The sequence below is a fragment of the Sphaeramia orbicularis genome, chromosome 16 (genome assembly GCF_902148855.1).
Source record: "Sphaeramia orbicularis chromosome 16, fSphaOr1.1, whole genome shotgun sequence".
Taxonomy (NCBI): Eukaryota; Metazoa; Chordata; class Actinopteri; order Kurtiformes; family Apogonidae; genus Sphaeramia; species Sphaeramia orbicularis.
The window spans coordinates 58,340,248-58,363,258 of NC_043972.1; the positions used below are offsets into that span (position 1 = coordinate 58,340,248).

A 23,011-nucleotide genomic window follows, 5' to 3' on the forward strand; every position below is an offset into this window, starting at 1 on the left:
TGTTTGTGGACACTTTCAGTCACATTCTTCAACGTACAGACTTTCAAATGTTACAGTCAGTCTACAGACCAGTTTTGTGCCTCTAGTGCTTTGGTTTAGATCACAGGGGTCAAACATGAGGCCAAAGGGTCCAGACCAGGTCCAGACTGTTGGATGAATGTGTGAAATACAAAAATTAAACTAAGACATGAATAATCCTTTTAGTTCAGGTTCCACATTCAGACCAATTCAAACTCAAGTGTGTCACAACAGTCAAATATCATCATAATCATCTATAAATACTCATAATTCCAAATTTTTCTCTTTGTAAATGTAAATATTTTCATGTATTTACACTAAACAAAGTATAATTTTACAGAAAATGTGAATACCATAAACAAATATGAACAACCTGAAATATCTACATAGAAATCAGTGTAATTGTACTAATATTCTGCCTGTTATTAAATATTGTGTGTATTTGTAGATCCACTGTATCTGTACATTAAAATCAACATGTGTAAATGATAAACAGAATAGAATAGAATAGAATAGAATATATGTATAAATGATAAACTGAAACAGAATACTGTTAAAATTACACTTATATTTTTCCACTCATTTGTTCATATTATTCACATTTTTTTAAAGCATAGTTTGTAGATGTAAACATTTTCATAGTGAAATTTTACTTTTTCACTCTAAAACACAGATGAAAGTTTGGAGTTGACATTATTTCTATGTTATTGTGTTCTTATTTGACTGGTTGGACTCACTGCAGGTTAAATTCAGCTGAATGTTGAACCTGAACTAACATGAGTTGGACCGTCCAGTTTTAGAACAGCAGATCTGACATTAACCCTACGTTACAGCATCGTCAGGAGCACAGTCAGCCCTCACAGCAGAGGTCGGGGTGGGCCGACTTCAGCGCAGCAGAGTGTTTGACCCTTCATGACCCCAACACCACGACTGGAGCGGTGAGTCACTGGAGTCCAAAGTGGTCCAGAACCCCCAATCTGAGCCAATCAGACGGACTTACAGACCTTTAATATACGGAGATAGAACCAAGACAATGGAACAAACAAACTATATGACTGTGAGTTAGAATAGAATAGAATAGAATAGAATAGAATAGAATAGAATAGAATAGAATAGAATAGAATAGAATAAAGTAGAATAGAATAGAATAGAACATAATAAAGTAGAATAGAATAGAATAGAATAGAATAGAATAGAATAGAATAGAATAGAATAGAATAGAATAGAACAGAATAAAGTAGAATAGAATAGAATAAAGTAGAATAGAATAGAATAGAACAGAACAGAATAGAATAGAACAGAATAAAGTAGAATAGAATAGAACAGAATAGAATAGAATAAAGTAGAATAGAATAGAACAGAACAGAATAAAGTAGAATAGAATAGAATAGAACAGAAGAGAATAAAGTAGAATAGAACAGAATAGAACAGAATAAAGTAGAATAGAATAGAATAGAACAGAACAGAATAAAGTAGAATAGAATAGAATAGAACAGAATAGAATAGAATAGAACAGAATAAAGTAGAATAGAATAGAATAGAATAGAACAGAATAAAGTAGAATAGAACAGAATAGAATAGAATAAAGTAGAACAGAATAGAATAAAGTAGAATAGAATAGAACAAAACAGAATAGAATAGAATAAAGTAGAATAGAACAGAATAGAATAAAGTAGAATAGAATAGAATAGAACAGAAGAGAATAAAGTAGAATAGAACAGAATAGAATAGAATAAAGTAGAACAGAACATAATAGAATAGAACAGAAAGTAGAATAGAATAGAAGAGAATAAAGTAGAATAGAACAGAACAGAATAGAACAAAGTAGAACAGAATAGAATAAAGTAGAATAGAACAGAATAGAATAGAAGAGAATAAAGTAGAATAGAATAGAATAAAGTAGAACAGAATAGAATAAAGTAGAATAGAACAGAACAGAATAAAGTAGAACAGAACAGAATAGAATAGAATAGAACAGAACAGAATAGAATAAGGCAGAATAGAAAAGAACAGAACAGAATAGAATAGAATAGAAAAAAGTAGAACAGAATTGAATAGATAGAATACAACAGAACAGAATAGAATAAAGTAGATAGATAGATAGATAGATAGATAGATAGATAGATAGATAGATAGATAGATAGATAGATAGATAGATAGATAGATAGATAGATAGATAGATAGATAGATAGATAGAAGGTGTTTTTGTGAATACTAATTGAAAACATGAAAGGCGTCCTTTGAAAAGCAGACAAATGAGAATGAGCCCAAACACAAACAGAAGAACCCGTTGTTGGCTGTTGTTTCCGTCAGTGTTCGGGTGTTATTGTCTCTGTGTGAAGACCTCGGCGTTCACAAAGTGTCCCTTGTGTCCTGGTCTGTCCGAGCAGAGGGACGGGCGTCCTCTGGCTCCGCCCCCTGAACAGTGGGACGGTTGAATGCACACCACAGTCCTGTTTTTTCCCTCGGCCTTCTGGGAAACACTCCAACACACAGAGGCTCGTTGTCCAGCGGCTTCAGCGGCGGCTCATCACTCTGGGTTCAGTCCAGTACAATACGGAACCGAACTACAGTCAGCACGGAACCGTCCTGTTTATGGATGGACACATGAACAACAACTGAATCAGCCTTTGACTCCATGGTCAAACACACGTCTGTTTGGACTTATGAGTTCAACACATTCACTGCATTTACTTCAGTTTTAATGCATTTGAGGGGAGTCGTCCAATAGTTTCATTTAGTATCATTTTAGTCTCAGTATGAGTCAAATCCAAGACTGATTTCAATCCAACACTCACACATAGTAACTCTGTACTGGTGCATGTTCTACAGGACGGACCAAAGCAACAGGACAAAAACCACATCAAATGACAACAAGACGACAACAATATGAAAAAGAATATGTACATGAAAATATTGACCCTTTGCACATTATGTCACGCTCTGTTTACGCCACAAACGAGCGCCATGATGGACGGCGGAAGTACCGGACTGCACACTGGACGGCAAACCGGCTAATATAGAATTTGATCTGAACGTTCTGGTTTTTGTTCATTTTTTTAACCCTGCTTCCACGTCCAGTGTTTGCACACAACAGTTCCATCCATGGTTTCAGCTGGTTCCAGACAGCCTGGATCTGATGGACCTGATACTACAGAATAGACAGCCTCTGTTGGGTCCACAGCATTAGCATTAGCTCCACCTAATGTTAGCTAGGTGGTAGACTGGGGTTAACTCCTATGATCCACTGTGTTCCAGTGTGTGTCATCAGTTCCTTCAGTATCAGCTCTGTTGTTCTAGTGTCTGCCTTTGGACCAGCTCCACTATGTTCTATAAATACTGTTCTTGTCCTGATGCTGTTCCATATGTTCTAGTGGTGGAACTGTACATATGACTGTGTGTAGACAGTAGAACAGCAGACACTTCAACAGCAGAGTGTCATGCGTCGTCCTTTATGTTGATTTAGTTGTGGGTTTTTGTCTTTTCCTGTTTTATTTCAGTGATAGTAGTCTCCTTCCTGTTCTGTCTGCACTCTCTCAGTCTTGTCTCTGTCTTCCCTTTCCCTTCATTGTTTGCACCTGGTGTCTCTCTCGTTATTGTCCCACACCTGTTTTGATCCCTGCCTCCCTTATATATTCTCCCTGCTCCCTTTGTCTCTTGTCAGTGCGTCGAATCTGTGATCTTGTGAAGAACGGCTCATGCTTAAGTATTTTTGAATCTTGCTCCTTGTTTAATCCTCTCAGGCTTTGTAGACCTTATAGAGTACGTTGTACTTCTCTTTTAGTTTATTAGAGTTTTCTCAGGTTTTTGTAGAGCATGTTGTGCTTCTCTTTTTGTTATCCTTTTTGTGCTTTTGGTTTTTGTAAAATAAATCCTTTTTTTTGACCACTGAACCTGGAGTCTCGCTGCATTTGGGTCCACACCTAGAGTCATGTTCTAACACAGAGCTAATACTGTAGGATACTGAGGACACACACTAACATTATTACACAGTGTTGGTTCATTAGAGCTGCTTTTGGTTCCAGTCTGTTTGAGTTTGGATGGCATGATGAGGAACATGTTCAAAACATACACAGCTAGCTAGCTAACGTTTAGCTGTATCTGACCTTTACCATTATGAGATCCATTCCTCTGCCGTGAGCGCAGTACAGCGACTGGGGAATCGAACCTGGGACTAAGAACTGGGATCATCCAGAGTGTAGTCTGCTTTAGATCACACCTGTGTATGGGGACACTGCATTTAGAACAGAATGGAACAGATCGTGTGCTTTAAACTCCGGTAGACTGGAGGATTTTGCCAAATCTGTAACACATCAGGAGGCAGAAGGTATGGGTCTGTAGCTAGCCCTGCTATCGCTAGCTTCTCCAAATGGTGTTCTTTGTGCCATCCAGTAAGGTGAGTCACTTTCGAAGGACAACTCCAAAACTTTATTTTCAGTGCTGGTAGACATAATCTGTCGCTCATTCGTTTGTTGTCGCTTTTGCCGTCCACCACGGCGCTGAACCCCTAGTCACGTGATAACTGTGACGTCAGTGCAAAGAGTCAGTATGGATGTTTGTGACCATGCAAAACTATGTATGAGCTGGAAACGAAGTAAAAACACCCAAAATAAGAGGGAAACTGTAAAAGATGAATAACACCTCATTTAAACAAAAACACAGGACAAAAGAATGTCCTTTCTATTAAAAAGGATATAAGGCAGACATGTGAAGGGGACGCCTTAGCCCAGAGGACAGGGGCATCAGCATCAGAACCAGAATCAGAATCCTTTATCAATACCAGGGGAAATTATTGGGTGTTATTGTCGCTCCATTCAAGTAAAATAAGAAGTAGCAGAAATAAATTAACAATACAACAAAAAACAGAAAAATAAATACATATACATATAAACATACTAGTGCGTTGACCTGTGTGGATCCACAGGTTCTAGATGTGGTCGTTTTTATGCTGTTGTGTATTCGTGCATGTTGTACTGCATTTGTCCAGCAGTCACCGCTACAGCGTTCTGTCCATAGCAACGTGATTGTAAGGATATTGGATTAAAATGACTAGCTACCAAAATATTGGTCTGATCAACTTACCCAGATATTGAATGTGAGATGGGACTGTTCCTCACTGTAGGAACCAAACTGGACAGTTACAAATGTCTACATTTCTCAGAACTGCTCTAATACCAATATATATATATATATATATATATAATATTATATATATACTATATATATATATCTATCAGGGGCATAGAAATTGCATAACGGGATGTTAGGGACAACGTCCCTGCCAATATCCATCCACTCCTGTGTTGTCCCTACCAATCCACACCGCTGTCTGTAGTGTTAACTCAATGAATATGGCACACAAAGGGTTAATAGTCGGTTCTGCTAGAAGTTCCGCCTCTAACCTAATTATCACTCTCCGATTGGCTCTGCGGTTTTACTATGGTACATGGGATTGGCCGTCCCCCGCTGTTACTCCACTACTTGTAAAAGCTACAGTTACCCACTAGTGGGACAGGAAAAAAAAAAAAAGTTGGACTGGACAGGAGACAGTTCGTATCTCCAGCCGCTTAGCGTAAGTTGTCAGCATGTTGCATATGTTCTGCCTGGGTCACGGTCAGCTAGACGGGTTTGAATATCAGAGGTGTCATTTACATGTACATTTGTACATGTGTCTGTTTGCATGTGTGTGGTATGTGTGTCTGTGTGTGCAGGGCCGGTTCATGGCATAGGCTGATAACTGATAACAGATCATTTATCATTAATTGTCTTAAAAATAAAGAAATGAGAGTAAAAAAAAAAAACAAAACAACCCCCCCCCCCTGTAATTTCTCAGTGTGAACTCTCCCAGACCGGTGCTCACTGAGCATGTGCAGAAGTACAGAGACAGTGGAGCTGAATGACAGTCAGACAGGTGTAGAACTAAACATCCAGGTAAGGATGGAGAGTTTATCAACCATGAAAAGGCCTTCAGGCCTGAGCTGCACAGTTTAGAAGAGAGAGAAGAGGAGGCAGAAAAGTAATCCAATTACAGAGGGATGTAAACTTTTATAATGTTAACAAACATTTGATGTTGCTAGTAACAGCTAGCTGAACTGAAATGAAGCAAAGTTGGCTAATAATGGAACTGTAGATGAATAAGAGATGAGAGATCTGTGTGTGGGTTACTGCTGAACTGGTTTGTACATGTTTCTGTCTGATTTATAAATGTTTCTATGTGGTTTACTGCTGGCTGCTTTGTGCATCTCCTCTCATGCTTCATGTATCTCCTCTTTGTGCCCCCCCCCATATGTATGTGTGTTTGTGTGCATGTGTGTGTTGTTTGGGGGGGGGCGGGCACCAAATTCACACCTCAGCCTAGGGTGCCAAAATGGCTGGAACTGACTGACTATGATTGTTTGCTTGTTTGATCAGCTCTGCATGACGTGAAATTATGATCAACTTTCAGGAGTGCTGCCTTGTCACTCACACCAATGTCAGAATCAAACCTGCTACATATATAGAAATAAATAAATAATAAATAAATACATTTATATATATATATATATATATAGATATATATATAGATAGATAGATAGATAGATAGATAGATATACATATGCTGGTGCAGAGGTGAAGCAGGGACAGACGGACCAAAGCAGCACACACTAGTCCAGACAGACAGACCCATATGAGCAGAGGAGGCAGGAACAGACAGACGGAATGGTCGGACAGATTCTACAGGGGTTTGGTGGTCGGACAAAGCCCCGTCCACATGAGGGACGGGGCAGGAGGATGATCACATGGCTCTGGACCCTCTGGTGCCTGTCGTCGTCGTCCTCACAGGTAAGAACAGAAGTGACGTCCTGTGGGTTTGACAGACGCAGACACAAACAGTCCTTGTGTCTAACACCGTCCGTCCTGTGTCTGTGGGACGGACAGCAGGAGCGGACACAGGACTCCTGCCATCATGACTCCTCTGGGATTCTTCTGTTTATAATGAGCTGCTCCTCCTGGTCCCTGGTCCTGGTCCAGGTCCTGGTCCTGGGTTATTCCTGGAACACAAGGTACAGTCTTCCAATGCCTTTGGTTTGTTTCAGCTCAGTTTACTGGACGGGTTGGATTTAATGTAGGATTAGAAATATTTGTACTTCTTTGCAGTTTAGATGTAAATACTGTCTGACTTTAGTCCAAAACACGCTGAACATATTCCAACTCAGAGGAAAGAACAACTAAGACTTTTATCTGAATAAAGAGGAGTGTCCTCAGAGGAACAGTGCAATAGTTTAGAATCTGCACAATGAAATGGACATTATTATATGTTATATATTAAATTAATATATTGTATTATATTATTATAATATTGAAATTTGCTAAAATTTCCAAACTATACTATGTACAACCTTTGTACAGTTTTTATTTGTTTGGTTTTAGTGAGTTTAGAATGCATCAGATAGTTTTATTCAACTATTATGAGGAAAGGTCTGTTTTTATGAATTAAAAAGGGTGGAATAAAAGAAAACCTGTATATGTGGTATTTCTAGTTTACACATATACAACATGAACCACAACATTTGGAGGAAACCCAAAACAAAGTTGTTCGTATTCTGATTAACTTCATCTTTTATTGTTCATCATTCTTTTTAAATGGGTTTTATCCTTAGTCCAGTTTGTTGACGTTTTAGTTCAAACTAACGCTGTAATAAGCCTCTGTGCAGTTCCTCCATTTTCTAAAGTTTGTGAAACTCTTAAAGCAGCAGCATCTGCCTTTGGTCCCAGATGTTTGTCCATATGTGTCCCAGATGTTTGTCCACATGTCCCAGATGTTTGTCCACATGTGTCTCAGATTTTTGTCCTAATGTTTGTCCATAACTAATAGAACTAATATAGCTAATATAGCCAATATAACTAATATAGCTAATATAACTAATATAGTTAATATAGCTAATATAACTAACTAATGTAGCTAATATAACTAATATAACTAATGTAGCTAATATAACTAATATAGTTAATATAACTAATATAACTAATGTAGCTAATATAACTAATATAGCTAATAGAACTAATATAGCTAATATAGCTAATAGAACTAATATAGCTAATATAGCTAATAGAACTAATACAGCTAATATAGCTAATATAACTAATATAGCTAATATAACTAATATAGCTAATATAACTGATATAGTTAATATAGCTAATATAACTAATTTAGCTAATATAACTAATATAACTAATGTAGCTAATATAGCTAATAGAACTAATATAGCTAATATAGGTAGTATAACTAATATCGCTAATATAGCTAATATAGCTAATATAGCTAATAGAACTAATACAGCTAATATAGCTAATATAACTAATATAGCTAATGTAACTAATATAGCTAATAGAACTAATATAAATAATATAACTAATACAGCTTTTATTTATTTTATTTGTGTGTTGATCACTTAATTAATTAGTTGTAATCGGCAGAGGTCGCGTTAACCAAAAATATTCCGTCATTGACGGAATTTTTTTAAAGAGTGACAGAAAAATTCTGAAGGCCGTCCTTCATTTTGACAGATTAAAATACTGAGGGTAATCTACCAAAGAAAGTTTTCACACAACACTGTGACAGAACCTGTTCACAGGATCGTTGGTCTGTCTGTCTGTGAACAGTCATCAAACAGTCCATAACAGCCTCCTACCTGCATAGAACCAACAGCACCTGCATAGAACCAACAGCACCTGCATAGAACCAACAGCACCTGTATAGAACCAACAGCACCTGCATAGAACCAACAGCACCTGCATAGAACCAACAGCACCTGTATAGAACCAACAGCACCACGGTTCACAACTACACTGAATACAACAGCAGTACTGCAGTCACATGACTCACCGCTGGTTCACCTGTAGTAGACCCCCTGTCCAGTTAGTCCACCTGTAGTAGACCCTGTCCAGTTAGTCCACCTGTAGTAGACCCTGTCCAGTTAGTCCACCTGTAGTAGACCCCCTGTCCAGTTAGTCCACCTGTAGTAGACCCCCTGTCCAGTTAGTCCACCTGTAGTAGACCCCCGTCCAGTTAGTCCACCTGTAGTAGACCCCTGTCCAGTTAGTCCACCTGTAGTAGACCCTGTCCAGTTAGTCCTGTCCAGTTAGTCCACCTGTAGTAGACCCCCTGTCCAGTTAGTCCACCTGTAGTAGACCCTGTCCAGTTAGTCCTGTCCAGTTAGTCCACCTGTAGTAGACCCCCTGTCCAGTTAGTCCACCTGTAGTAGACCCCCTGTCCAGTTAGTCCACCTGTAGTAGACCCCCTGTCCAGTTAGTCCACCTGTAGTAGACCCTGTCCAGTTAGTCCACCTGTAGTAGACCCCCTGTCCAGTTAGTCCACCTGTAGTAGACCCTGTCCAGTTAGTCCACCTGTAGTAGACCCCCTGTCCAGTTGGTGTCAGTGTGCATATTAATGAGTCAGTGTCCAGTCTTGTGTCGTTGTTTCGCTGACTTTAGCCAAAATCAGATGCTACTTTGCTAGCACAAACTGCGCAGACAGCTGAGTCTCCTTAGTTATTTTAAAGCCCAGTAAATGTGATGGCATTGATAAACAAAAAAGAGGGACTGATGCGGTGAAGGATGAAGGACAAGCAAGGAATCCTCCAGTTCTTCTTTCATTTGGTGTGTTCTATGTACGCATGTTCTACCTTTCATGTGTTATTTGATGGCATGTCCATTTGTTTTCAGATCTGTGGTTCATATAACCTGAACCCTAACCCTCAGTGCATGGGATTTGACACCGTGTGAACAAACACAAGTAAAGCTTATAATGTCTACAGATAACACACCAGTTAAAAGTGGCGTATATAATTATGCGAGTCATGATATCACGTTGGCTTATCAGCCAGCAGCAACTACAGCTGCTGCATCATTGAGATGTTTTTGAACATTAAATATTACTAAATATATCTCATTATCAGTAAAAAATAAAAAAAAATTGAAATGACGGACAATAATATGTTATGAGGGAATTTTTACGACCCTGTCCGTCAAAATGACGGACAATAAAAATGTCTAGCACAACCTCTGGTAATCGGGGTGTGAAGGGCTCCAGGAAAACATGGGGCACCCCACCTTTAACCTGTGTTTACTTGCAGAACCCACAGAGCTCAAGTATCTGATTGAACCCCCCGTGTACGCTGAGGTCAGCGGTCGAAGAGGGGAGAACGTCACCCTGCCGTGCATGTTGAGAACCAAACCTCACCATTACAAAGTCAAATGGACCAAGCTGGAGCCGGAACGAACCGGCCCAGAGAACATAGTCCTGATATCAAACAGCCGTGCCTTTAAGACCTATGGCCTTCTGGGACCACGCGCCTCCCTCCGTAAAGCTCACGCCATGGACGCCTCCCTGCAGCTCAGCCATCTGGAGCTGGGAGACGGCGGGGGGTATCGCTGTCAGCTGGTCAACGGCATCGAGGACGAGAGCGTGGACGTCACTTTAACCATTGAAGGTAACGATCGCCAAAAACAGCTCCAGTAGGCTGAACATGAGCTGGAATAAAAACATGAGAGGACGAGGGTTTGTCTGTGTGTGGGAACAGAGGGTTTCATGGACCAGACTTCCACACCACTAACCTCCTCCAGGACGGAGCTGTGGTGGGGTCATGGAGGGATGGGAATTGAGAACCGCTTCTGTTTAAGAACCGGTTCCCAGTAGCTCAGTTCCTTGGAATCGTTTCCCTGCTTAACGAGTCTGCTTATGAATTCCACCTTCGTTGCACATGCGTGATGACATCACACGTACGCTGCATCGCTTCTGTTTAGAATGTAGCCAACATGGCGTCGAGGCAGAAACGCTCCACAGTATGTTTTATATTTCAGGTGTACAGATGACACCAGGTCCACTAGGAATACTGGGAACACTGGGAATACTGTCAAAGCTTCTATTTGTTCAAAGGGGAAATCCCTCCAATATGTGAAAACATTTGTCCACAGCATGAAATTCATTACAGGAATGTCAGATCTTTTGCAGGGTTTACACTATGTGGTATCAGCTCAACTCGCCTCAACTCGGCTCGACTCGGCCTTTTTGCGTTTCCATTACGAGAAAGGACCTGGAATCTGGTACCTGGTACTAGTTTTTTGGTCTCACCTCCGCCGAGGTTCCAGGACTGGGGACCAGATCCTAAAAGGTGACGTGTGAACACTGCAGACCACTGATTGGTCAGAGTCATCTCTGTGACCCGCCGTTTTACAAAAAACAGATGCAGAAGTTGACAGTAAATATGTCAGTAGGTTAATCCACATGATGACAGCCTGTAAAACTACACCACGGTTTGTCGAGGAGGTTCAGACGTAAAAATTCAGCGTGAGCTTGACAAGACAACACACAACGAGTGAGTTTATCAACGACTGTCTGAGCAGATGACACAGAAGTAACAAACTGCATCGCTATGACTAGGGATGTAACGATTACCTGTAAAATGATAAACCGCGGTAAAATTGCAGACATTTAGTATTACCATTTAAATTCTAATTATCATGATAACTGTGTTTGATTACCGCACTTTTAGGGGGAAAAACCCTATGTAAAGATCTGTTTTTATGTCAAATATTTGAGTATAGTTTTAATTTATTACAATTTTAATTTTCTGTGCCTAATATTTGGAACCAATATTCACTTTTAAAGTCTTTGAAAAGGTTTGTTAAGCATCTTTGTGTTATTTATGCAATAAATTATTTACATTTTTCAAATGGGATTTTATATTTTTTTTGTGTTTTTTGTCCTTTTATATTTTTATAGTAGGTTAAAGTGAAACTAAAAAACTAAGCATTTACACAAAAAAAGAAAACAAATAAAAACTAGCAAACCTGCTGTAAAAGTGAATTAAAACTAACTGAATTAGAGGGAAAAAACATCAGAACTAAGTAAAACTAAACTATAATGAAAAATCCAAAAGTATTATAACCCTAACCCTAACCTGGACCCACAGGTAGTCCTAGTGCATGTGCATGTTTCATTGCATGTTTCGTCCTCTCGTAGGCTGCTTTAATGTGAGTCTCTACACCAGGGGTCTCAAACATGCGTCCTGGGGGGCCAAATGCATCGCACCAAAGGTTCCAATCCGGCCCCTGGGATGAATTTGCAAAGTGCAAAAATTTCACCGTCAAGGCTGTGGAACTCATTTTAGTTCAGGTTCAATATGATCTCAAGTAAAATAATAATAACCTGCAAAAAATAATGACTCCATATTTTCTTCTTGGTTTGATGTGGAAAAAAAAAAAAAATTACATTACGCCTATTAATAATACAAACTTCAAATTTTTGTCTTCTGTCGTCTATCTGCAAAAAATAACCTTAAATTATGAAATATTTACATTTACAAACTATCCTGAAACAATAAAATGTGAATAACCTGAACAAATATGAACAACCTGAAATGTCCAAAGAAAATTCAGTCCAGTTTGAACTCTTTTCTTCCTGTTCCTCAGTGTTTAGTGTCTTTGTAGATCTGATCCAAAATGCACATGGACTAATGAGAAGTGGAGGAAGAATATTGGTAAAATTGCACTGATTTTTCTTCAGAAATTTCAGTTTTTTTCAGGTTATTCACATCTTTTTTGTTTGGATAGTTTATAAAAGTAAGTATTTTCATAATTTATTTGTTTTTTTTTGCAGTAAAACAAAGAAAAATTTGCAGTTGTCATTATTTCTAGGTTATTCTGTCTTATTTTACTGGTCCTGTCCACTGGAGATCAAATCAGGCTGAATGTGGAACCTGAACGAACATGAGTTTGAGAGCCCTGCTCTACTGTCTCTAACCCTAACCCTCTGAAGGTGTTCCACAGGGTCTGGACCTCACACACTTCAGATCTTCACAGCCATGACCCAACCTCTGGGCTGTAGGACTTGAATCTCAGTGTTTTACACGACGGACTGCTGTGATTTGTGGAAACACGAGGTTTGGTAAAACTATTATGTGTTGAAATCTAAACCCTGACCAGGTTTTTTCTGCTTCTAGGAGTCGTGTTCCCGTACCAGAGTAAAAATGGACGCTACAGATTTACTTTCCATGAGGCTAAACAAGCTTGTGCTGAACAGGATGGAACTTTAGCCTCATACAATCAGCTGTACAGAGGTAGTCCAACAAATATACATTATATGTATTATGACAAATATTGACCATAAATGATGCCCATGTGTGTGGATGAGTTGACTGAAGGCTGTGTTCGCAGCCTGGACCGAGGGTCTGGACTGGTGTAACGCAGGTTGGCTCCGGGATGGAACCGTTCACTACCCCATTATTCAACTGCGACCTGCCTGTGGGGGGGCGCTGCTCCCTGGGATCCGCAGTTACGGACCAAAAGACAAAAACCACGACCGCTTTGATGCTTTCTGCTTCACCTCACTGGCATCTGGTAAGTTTTGGTCTTGTGTGTGTGTGTGTGTGTGTGTGTGTGTGTGTGTGTGTGTGTGGGGGGGTTATCGTGTTACAGTGGGGTTCCAGTCCAGGTTAACCTTAACCCTGCTTCTAATAACCCTAACTCTAACCTTAACCAAGGTTATTGGGGCGGCTGTGGCTCATGTGGTAGGGCAGGTCATCCAATAACTGAAGGGTTGGTGGTTCGAATCCTGCTCTATCCTAGTCAGTCTGTTGTGTCCTTGGGCAAGACACTTCACCCTCCCTGCCTCCAGTGCCTCCCACACTGGTGTGTGAATGTTTGGTGGTGGTCGGAGGGGCCGTAGGCTGTGGCTACAGATGTAGTTTACCACCACCAGAGGGAGAATGTGAGAGCGAATGAGTAATGGGTCAATAATGTAAAGCGCTTTGGGTGTCTAGAAAAGCGCTGTATAAATCCAATCCATTATTATCGTTAACGAAAACTAACAAAATGATGACAACTAGAACTGAAAAAACATTTTTGTTAACTGAAATAAATAAAAATTTTAATTAAAAGAAAAAAACAATAACTAAGTAAAAGTGTATTGTGTGTTTATAAAACTAACTAAAACGTATAAAAATGATGGAAAAAATTCCCTTCGTTTTCGTCTTTGTCAGTGTCGGATTGATTTGAAATCAATTTATGTCGTTCTAGCAATTTTAGCTAGCGGCACCATACGACACTTTTTGGTCCGTCACTTGTGTTCACTTGTGGTTTCCAGTCGTCTTCTGGTCCCCACTCTACCTGGAAACATGGAGACGAAAGTTGGGAGAAAGCAGCAGAGTCCTGTCTGGGATTTACTTGAATACGACGACAGAGAAGAAGAGAAAAGAGACGACTGAACTAAAATTAATACTAAGACTAAACTAAAACTAAGCATTTAGAAAATAACGAAAACTAATAAAAACTATCAAACCTGCTCTAAAAACGAATTAAAACTAACTGGATTAGAGAAAAAAAATCAAAACTAAATAAAACTAAACTATAATGAAAAATCCAGAACTATTCGACCCTTGGTCCTGGTACATGTGCATGTTTCCTTGCATGTTTCGTCCTCTCGTAGGCTCCATCTTCTTCGTCTCAGGCTCGTTCTCCTTCGTCCAAGCCCAACGTGCCTGTGAACAGCAGGGCGCTGACCTGGCCTTAGTCGGACAGCTGTACTCCGCCTGGCGTTTCCACAGCTATGACCAGTGCGATGGGGGCTGGCTGAAAGACGGGAGTGTCCGCTTTCCCATCAGCCACCCCAGGGAACGCTGTGGGGGGGTCCCTGAGGCGGGGGTGCGCTCATTTGGATTCCCTGACCAGAAGACACATGTGTATGGAGCGTACTGTTATAGGTAGAGATGTCTACACACATTTTACACATGTATGTCACATGTATGTCAGCATCATGACTGTGTCTACATGCACAGCATGTTCTAACCCTAAACCAGGGCTCTCAAACATGCGGCCCGGGGGCCAAATGAGTCCCGCCAAAGGTTCCAATCCGGCCCGTGGGATGTTTTTGCAAAGTGCAAAAATTCCACAGTCTTGAACTGAATTAAGCAAAAAAACAAACAAAAAGAAATTCAATTAAGTAAAAAAATCTTGAATTAAGCCAAAAAATTATTAAATTTAACAAAAAAATCTTGATTTAACAACTTCAAATTGTTGTCTTTGTTTTAGTGCAAAAAATAACATTAAAGTCTGAAAATATTTACGTTTATAAACTCTCCTGTAACAATAAAATGTGAATAAACTGAACAAATCTGAACAACCTGAAATGTCTAAAGCAGTGGTTCTTAACCTTGTTGGAGGTACTGAACCCCACCAGTTTCATATGCGCGTTCACCGAACCCTTCTTTATTAAAAAATATATGATTTTTTTCAAATTCAAGACACAGGCATATGTTTTACTGGTGCACAAAATGAACCGTGCATTAACATCACTGTGTTCAAAGAACAAAACCAATACAGTGCATGAACTTACAACAAATGACATACCTTTTCACAAAGACATGACCTTTTTTAATACTACCACACTGAAATGGTTTTAATTTTTAACCTTATGTATCCCAATAATGAACTTATTGTATTTATGCTATTTATCATTTTTAACATTTTAACACACACCCATCACCTAATTTCCATCAGGCTACAATAATAATGAATATTTACTGCAAATCAGTGTGACTTCTGCTGTTGTGTATATGTATGTGTAGGCCGTCAGGTCAACCCGGTTTTCGTTTCATCTCGCTCCGAACTTTCCGAACCACGCAATTTTGACATAAAAAAAGATAATTACATGTAATGTATTAAAAAAAAGTTCTCGTTATACTCCTTCAGTATTTTTGTGATCGTTGTTTTATTACGGCACTAGCTCAGCTTTAGCGTAATACGATTTCTCCATCCGCGACGGTGCGTCACTTGTCACATGATTGTAACTGACCAGTGCGATGACCGAAAAATGTAAACAAACGCTACACATGGCTGCCTCCGTGGTTAACAGGAAGTAGCAAAAGTCATAACAACGATGTGGAAAATACTCAAATAATTCATCGTCAGACGAGTGGAAGAGATTATAAACACTTCCAGATGTGTTGTAGTGCTATAAGCAACAACAATACACCACAAATATTGGATGTCAATCAGAGAAAGAGTCTCCGAAGCCGTTTGTTTACATACACGGACCTAGCCCGACACACACACACCTGACTAATGAGTCCAGTGTGTGTCTTGACCTCCGCCGAACCCCTGAGACTGACTCACCGAACCCCTAGGGTTCCATCGAACCCAGGTTAAGAACCACTGTTCTAAAGAAAATTCAGCTGAATTTGAACTCTTTTCTTCCTGTTCCTCAGTGTTTAGTGTCTTTGTAGATCTGATCCATAATGCACATGGACTAATGAGAAGTTGAGGCAGAATATTGTTAAAATTGCACTGATTTTTCTTAACAAATTTCAGTTTTTTTCAGGTTATTCACATCCTTTTTGTTTGGATAGTTTATAAAAGTAAGTATTTTCATAATTTAATGGGGTTTTTGCACTAAAACAGCAGAGATAGGTAGAGTAGCCAAGAATTATACTCAAGTAAAAGTACCGTTACTTTAGAAAAATATTACTCAAATACAAGTAAAAAGAAGTCATTCAAATAATTCCTCAAGTTAAAGTAAAAAATTACTTAATGAAGTAACATTATATTTATTGTTCTTTTAAATTCAACAATTAATAAATGAAATGTTAAAATAAAATATAGAAAATATCTATGGGAACATTACAGCTAGTTACAAATATACCTGGTAATAATCATTGTTGGTTCCATCACATTAATATCTAGTCTGCTTTTATGGAGGCAGATACTGTGCATGGTTTTCTGTTTACTTTTACCAGTTAGCCTAGATATCTTTGAACATATTTTCTTTTAACTTCTTTAACTCATGTGAATCGTGAGTTTTTGGCAGAAGTCTTTCTAACAAAACAAAACAAAACAAAACAAATGGTTCGTGCTTTAACAAATGACCAAAAATAAAAGTAAGGAGCGGAATGTACGTCAGTGTAATAGAGTAGAAGTAGCGTTTCTTCATCTTAAATATACTTGAGTAAAAGTAAAAAGTATGTTGTATTAAAAGTACGCTTAAAAGTACAATTTATGTAAAAAGTTACTTAAGTAAATGTAACAGAGTAAATGTAATGCGTTACTACACACCTCTGTAAAACAGAGACAAATATTTGGAGTTGTCATTATTTCTAGGTTATTCTGTTCTTATTTTACTGGAGATCAAATCAGGCTGAATGTGGAACCTGAAAGAACATGAGTTTGAGAGCCCTGCCCTAAACCCTAAACCCTAAACCCTAAACCCTAAACCCTAAACCCTAAACCCTAAACCCTAACACTCTAACCCTAAACCAAGGGTGTCAAACTCATTTTCTTTCAGGTTCCACATTCAGCCCAATTTAATCTGAAGTGGTCTGGACCAGTAAAATAATAACATGATAACCAATAAATAATGACAACTCCAAAGTGTTTTAGTGCAAAAAATGACATTAAATTATGCCAATATTTACAAACTATCCAAACAAAAAGGATGTGAATAACCTGAAAAATGAAATTTGTAAAGAAATATAAGTACAATTTTATCAGTATTATGCCTCGACTTATCATTTATACATGTGCATTTACAGATCACATCTACAAAGGCACAAAACATTTAGTAACAGGCAAAATATTGTTAAAACTGCACTTAATTTTCTTTAGACATTTCAGGTTGTTCATATTTGTTCAGGTTATTCACATTTTATTGTTAAAGGATAGTTTGTTAACATACACATTTTCATAATTTTGTTTTTTGCACTAAATCAAAGAGAAAAAATTGGTGTTGTCATTATTTATAGGTTATTAGGATATTATTTTTGAGTTCGATGCTTGCACTTTGCAAAGTCATCCCAGGGGCCAGATTGAAACCTTTGGTGGGCCGGTTTTGGCCCCCGGACCATATGTTTGACACCTGTGCTCTAAACCAGGGCTGTCAAACTCATTTCAGTTCAGTTCCACATTCAGCTAAATTAGATCTGCAGTGGGCCCAACCAGGAAAATAATAACAGAATAACATATAAATAATGTCAACTCCAAACTTTTCTCTGTTTTAGAGCGGAAAAAAGTAAATTTACATTTTGAACAGGTTCACATCTGCAAACTATTCTTTCAAACAATGTGAATAACATGAACAAACTGAAAAAATAAGTGTAATTTTAACAACATTCTGTCTCAGTTATCATTTCCACATGTACATTAGAACTTGCAGATCACAGTGGATCTACAAACACACAAAACATTTAGTAACAGACAGAATATTGGTAAAATTCCACTTGCTTCTCTTAAGACATTTCAGGTTCTTAACATTTTTTGTGAAATTATACATTGTTTTAGTGTAAATACATGAAAATATTTACATTTACAAAGAGAAACATTTAAAGTTTTCACTATTTCTATATTATTAGGATAAAATTTGACTGGTCCTGCCCACTTTAGATGAAATTGGTCTGAATGTGGAACCTGAACTAAAAGGATTGTTAATATTTTAGTGTAATTTTTGCATTTCACAAATTCCTCCAAAGGACCGGACTGGACCCTTTGGCGGGCCAGATTTTGGCCCCCGGGCCACATGTTTGACACCTGTGCCCTAAACCTTTGTGTCCTTCCTTACTCTGAAAAAGAAAAAAAATACTAATAAGTTGTTTCTATGAAAATGAATGAATGACTGAATGTACAGATAATGAATATTCCAGTACCAAAGGTGAACTCACACCATCCCACTACAGCAGCTACTACTAATATCAGTGACCAAAACCCTTTGGTTTAACGGGCAGATGGTTTTCATTCTAAACATAAATGTGGATTTGATTTTATCAGAGGATCTTTGTCTGTGTCAAAAACCTGCAATATAACAGTCAGATTAGATGGACTTTTGAAATTGCAGCTGTGTACATGTCCACAACATCCTCACCTCACTCTAACACAGGGCTCTCAAACTCATGTTTTGTCAGGTTCCACATTCTGCCCCATTTGATCTGCAGTGGGCCGGACCAGTAAAATAATAACAGAATAACCTAGAAATAACGACAACTGACAATTTTTGTTGTTTTAGTGCAAAAAATAAATAAATAAATTATGAAAATACTTACTTTTATAAACTATCCAAACAAAAAAGATGTGGATAACCTGAAAAAACTGAAATTTCTTAATAAAAAAAAGTGCAATTTTAACAATATTTTGCCCCAATTCATCATTAGTCCATGTGCATTCTGGATCAGATCTACAAAGACACTAAACACTGAGGAACAGGAAGGAAAGAGTTCAAACTGGGCTGAATTTTCTTTAGACATTTCAGGTTGTTCATATTTGTTCAGATTATTCACATTTTACTGGTACAGGATAGTTTGTAAATGTAAATTTTTTCATAATTTAATGTTATTTTTTGCACTAAAACAAAGACACAGATTTAAAGAGTGTGTTATTTATAGGCCCAATGTCAAAATAATAGCCTAATAACCTATAAATAATGACAACTCCAAATTTTTGTCTTTGTTTTAGTGCAAAAAAAACAAAAAAAAACAATTAAATTATGAAAATGTTTACTTTTATAAACTATCCAAACAAACAAAACCCTGAAAAAAACTGAAATTTAAATAAAAGAAATGTAAGAAAATCTAGTGCAATTTTAACAATATTCTGCCTCAACTTATAATTTCTCCATGTGCATTCTGGATCAGATCTACAAAGACACTAAACACTGAGGAACAGGAAGAAAAGAGTTCAGACTGGACTGAATTTAATACAGACATTTCAGGTTGTTCATATTTGTTCAGGTTATTCACATTTTATTGTTACAGGATAGTTTGTGAATGTAAATATTTTCAGAATTTAATGTTATTTTTTGCACTAAAACAAAGACAAAAATTTGAAGTTGTTAATTCAAGATGTTTTGCTAATTTAATTTAAGATTTTTTTTACTTAATTTAAGATTTTTTTAATTATTATTATTATTACAAGGTTTTTTCCGTAATTCAAGCATTTTTTTTTTAGTTTTTTTGCTTAATTCAATTCAAGACTGTGGAATTTTTGCACTTGGCACAAACATCCCAGGGGCTGGATTGGAACCTTTGGCGGCCTGCATTTGGCCCCCGGGCCGCATGTTGGAGAGCCCTGCTCTAACCCTAACCTCACCAAAGGTCTAAATCAGAATATGAAAAGGACATGAGACTGGTCCTGTTCAGAACGGTGGTAGAATGGGGTTCATGCAAACAGAGTCAGTGTGACCAAATGGTGCAGCTTTTCAGAATGTGCAGATTAACAACAGAAATGTCCCAGAAAAATAACCACGAAAACCTCAGAGCTCAGCGTCAGGGTCACAGTCTGTCACAGTTAGGGATGGGAACCTAGAACCGGTTCTTCTTCAGAACCGGATCCCAATAGCTTGATTCCTTGGAATCGTTTGCCTGCCTGTTTAACGATTCTGCTTCTTGATTCCACCTTTGTTGCGCGTGCGATGACTTCATGCGTATGCTGCATTGTTTTGGTCAGAAGGTAGCCAACATGGGGTTAAGGCAGAAAAGACAGAGGAAAATATTATAATAAGTGATAAATCACTTTAGAAAGGTCAAAAATAGAGAACATTTCATGTGGGAACTGCCGTAAAAGTAGTGCTGAGTCTTTATGGATTCAAATACTGTTGTTTAAAAAATCATGTTGGTTGTAAATCCTGTGTTTAAGATTGGTTTTCTGTCTTTTTTTTTAATAGCTTGATGTAAATAAACAGACAAACAACACATAACTGACAATGTGTCTGAAGTCTTCTGTGATGGATCAGTGTAGAAACAGAGCTCATCCATGAAACCAGGGCCGTCAAACTCATGTTAGTTCAGTTCCACATTCAGCTGAATTAGATCTGCAGTGGGCCCAACCAGGAAAATAATACCATAACAATATATAAATAATGTCAACTCCGAACTTTTCTGTTTTAGAGCAAAAAAAGTAGATTTGCATTATGAACAGGTTTACATCTACAAACTCTCCTTTCAAACAATGTGAATAACACGAACAAACTGAAAAAATCAGTGTAATTTTAACACTGTTCTGTCTCAGTTTATCATTTCCACATGTACATTATCATTTACAGATCACAGTGGATCTACAAACACACAAAACATTTAGTAATAGGTAGAATATTATTAAAATTGCTCTTATTTCTCTTTAGACATTTCAGGTTGTTCATATTTGTTCACGTAATTCAAATTTTTTTGCAAAATTATGCTTTGTTGTAGTACACAGGTGTCAAACATGCGGCCCGGGGGCCAAATCCGGCCCGCCAAAGGGTCCATTCCGACCCGTGGGATGAAAGTGCAAAAATGAACCTGAACAGTCCAGGTTGTCCAGATCCTTTTGGTTCAGGTTCCACATACAGACCAATGTGATCTACAGTAAAAATAACAACACAATAACCCAGAAATAATGACAACGATAAATTTTCTTTGTGAAAAATTATGTGGAAAAACTTTAAGTGAAAAAAATAAGATTACACTGTGAAAATATTTACATTTACAAAACTATTCTTTCACAATAAAATGCAAATAAATACATAAATGAAAACAAAGATGAACAACCCCAAATGTGCAATTTGAACAATATTCTGCCTGTTACTAAATGTTTGGTGCATTTATGGATCCACTGTGATCTGGAGTTGTGTTCATAATAAGAGATGAAATATTGTAGAAATTGTTCAAATTTTAGTTCCAAACTCCGAAATTTGAACAATATTCTGCCTGTTACCAAATGTTTATGGAACATTGTGTGTAAATGTACATGTATAAATAATAAATCGAGGCAGAATATTGTTAAAATTGCACTAATTTTTCAAATGACATTTCTGTTTTTTCAGGTTTTTCACATCTTTTTGTAAAATGAAATATTTTCATAATTTAAAGGGTTTTTTTTGTACTAAAACAAAAAGAAAAACTTGGATTTGTCATTATTTCTAGGTTATTAAGTCATTATTTTACTGGTCTGGCTCGCTTGAGATCAAATTGGGCTGAATATGAAACTGAACTAAAATGAGTTTGACAGCCCTGTTTTAGTGTAATTACATGAAAATATTTACATTTATAAAGAGAAAAATTTAAAGTTGTCATTATTTCTATATTATTATGATCATATTTGACTGAATCCTGCCCACTTTAGATTGAATTGGTCTGAATGTGGAACCGGAACTAAAAGGACTGTTATTATCTTAGTGTAATTTTTGGATTTCACAAATTCATCCCAGGGGCCGGATTCGCCCCCGGGCCACATGTTTGACACCTGTGCATTAAATGAACCTGTGAGTATGATGCCTTCACTGACCCACGTCAACATGAGAAGAGCCCAGTTATCGTCAGTCACTGATGGAATCGACAGTATTCACACAAAAGCACAACACAATAAGAACCATTAACGTCCAACACAGACATATCTGCTTCAGTTTAGTGATCATATTTGTTCACTTAACCCTTTCATGCATAGTGGTCAGTACAGTGGACAGACAGTCTCCAGCTGTTCTCTTGTATATTCATTGGTTTAGTTGTTTTAATTCCATGTCCTCCTGAGACCCAGCAGTGCATTTTTGTCCTCTGTAGGGACTAAAGTTTGACAGTTTTAATTAAAAAAAAAAAAAAAAAAAATGCTGTTCGTTGCAAAAGACAGTCCATTAAAAAAATAAATGAATGAAAATAATTTTAAAAATGTATCTGAAAAAACTGTTGCATTATGTAGTTTCCAATCAAGATGACCGTTTAATGTAAAAAAGCTAAAGATTTTCACTTTACTGGATCTTAAGAGGAAATCTACCAACACAATGGACGCTCATGCACCATCTACACTGACAGTCAGACCATGACTGTAACTTTGCTGTTCTTGATAAACCTGATGTGCACTAACATGTTTGAATGTAAATCAACTCCTAATTCTCTCAAACAAAAAGTTTTGGTTTTTTTTTTGCGTATTATCTCTATTACTAGTATTAGACTATGACAAAATGTGAGAAAACATCAGATTAGCAGCATTAAAAATGTTTTTATTT

General features: G+C 37.6%; 1 protein-coding gene across 1 annotated transcript in view; it reads left to right on the top strand.

The window, feature by feature from the left end:
* Positions 1-6,797: 6,797 nt before the first annotated feature.
* The window catches only part of LOC115435847 (hyaluronan and proteoglycan link protein 2-like), a 28,562-nt gene continuing 12,348 nt past the window's right edge, over positions 6,798-23,011 (top strand). The window contains exons 1-5 of the mRNA XM_030158457.1: positions 6,798-6,840; positions 10,134-10,490; positions 13,002-13,118; positions 13,216-13,398; positions 14,486-14,759. Of these exons, the coding sequence (XP_030014317.1) occupies positions 6,798-6,840; positions 10,134-10,490; positions 13,002-13,118; positions 13,216-13,398; positions 14,486-14,759 (974 nt within the window). The remainder of the gene's footprint in view (positions 6,841-10,133; positions 10,491-13,001; positions 13,119-13,215; positions 13,399-14,485; positions 14,760-23,011) is intronic.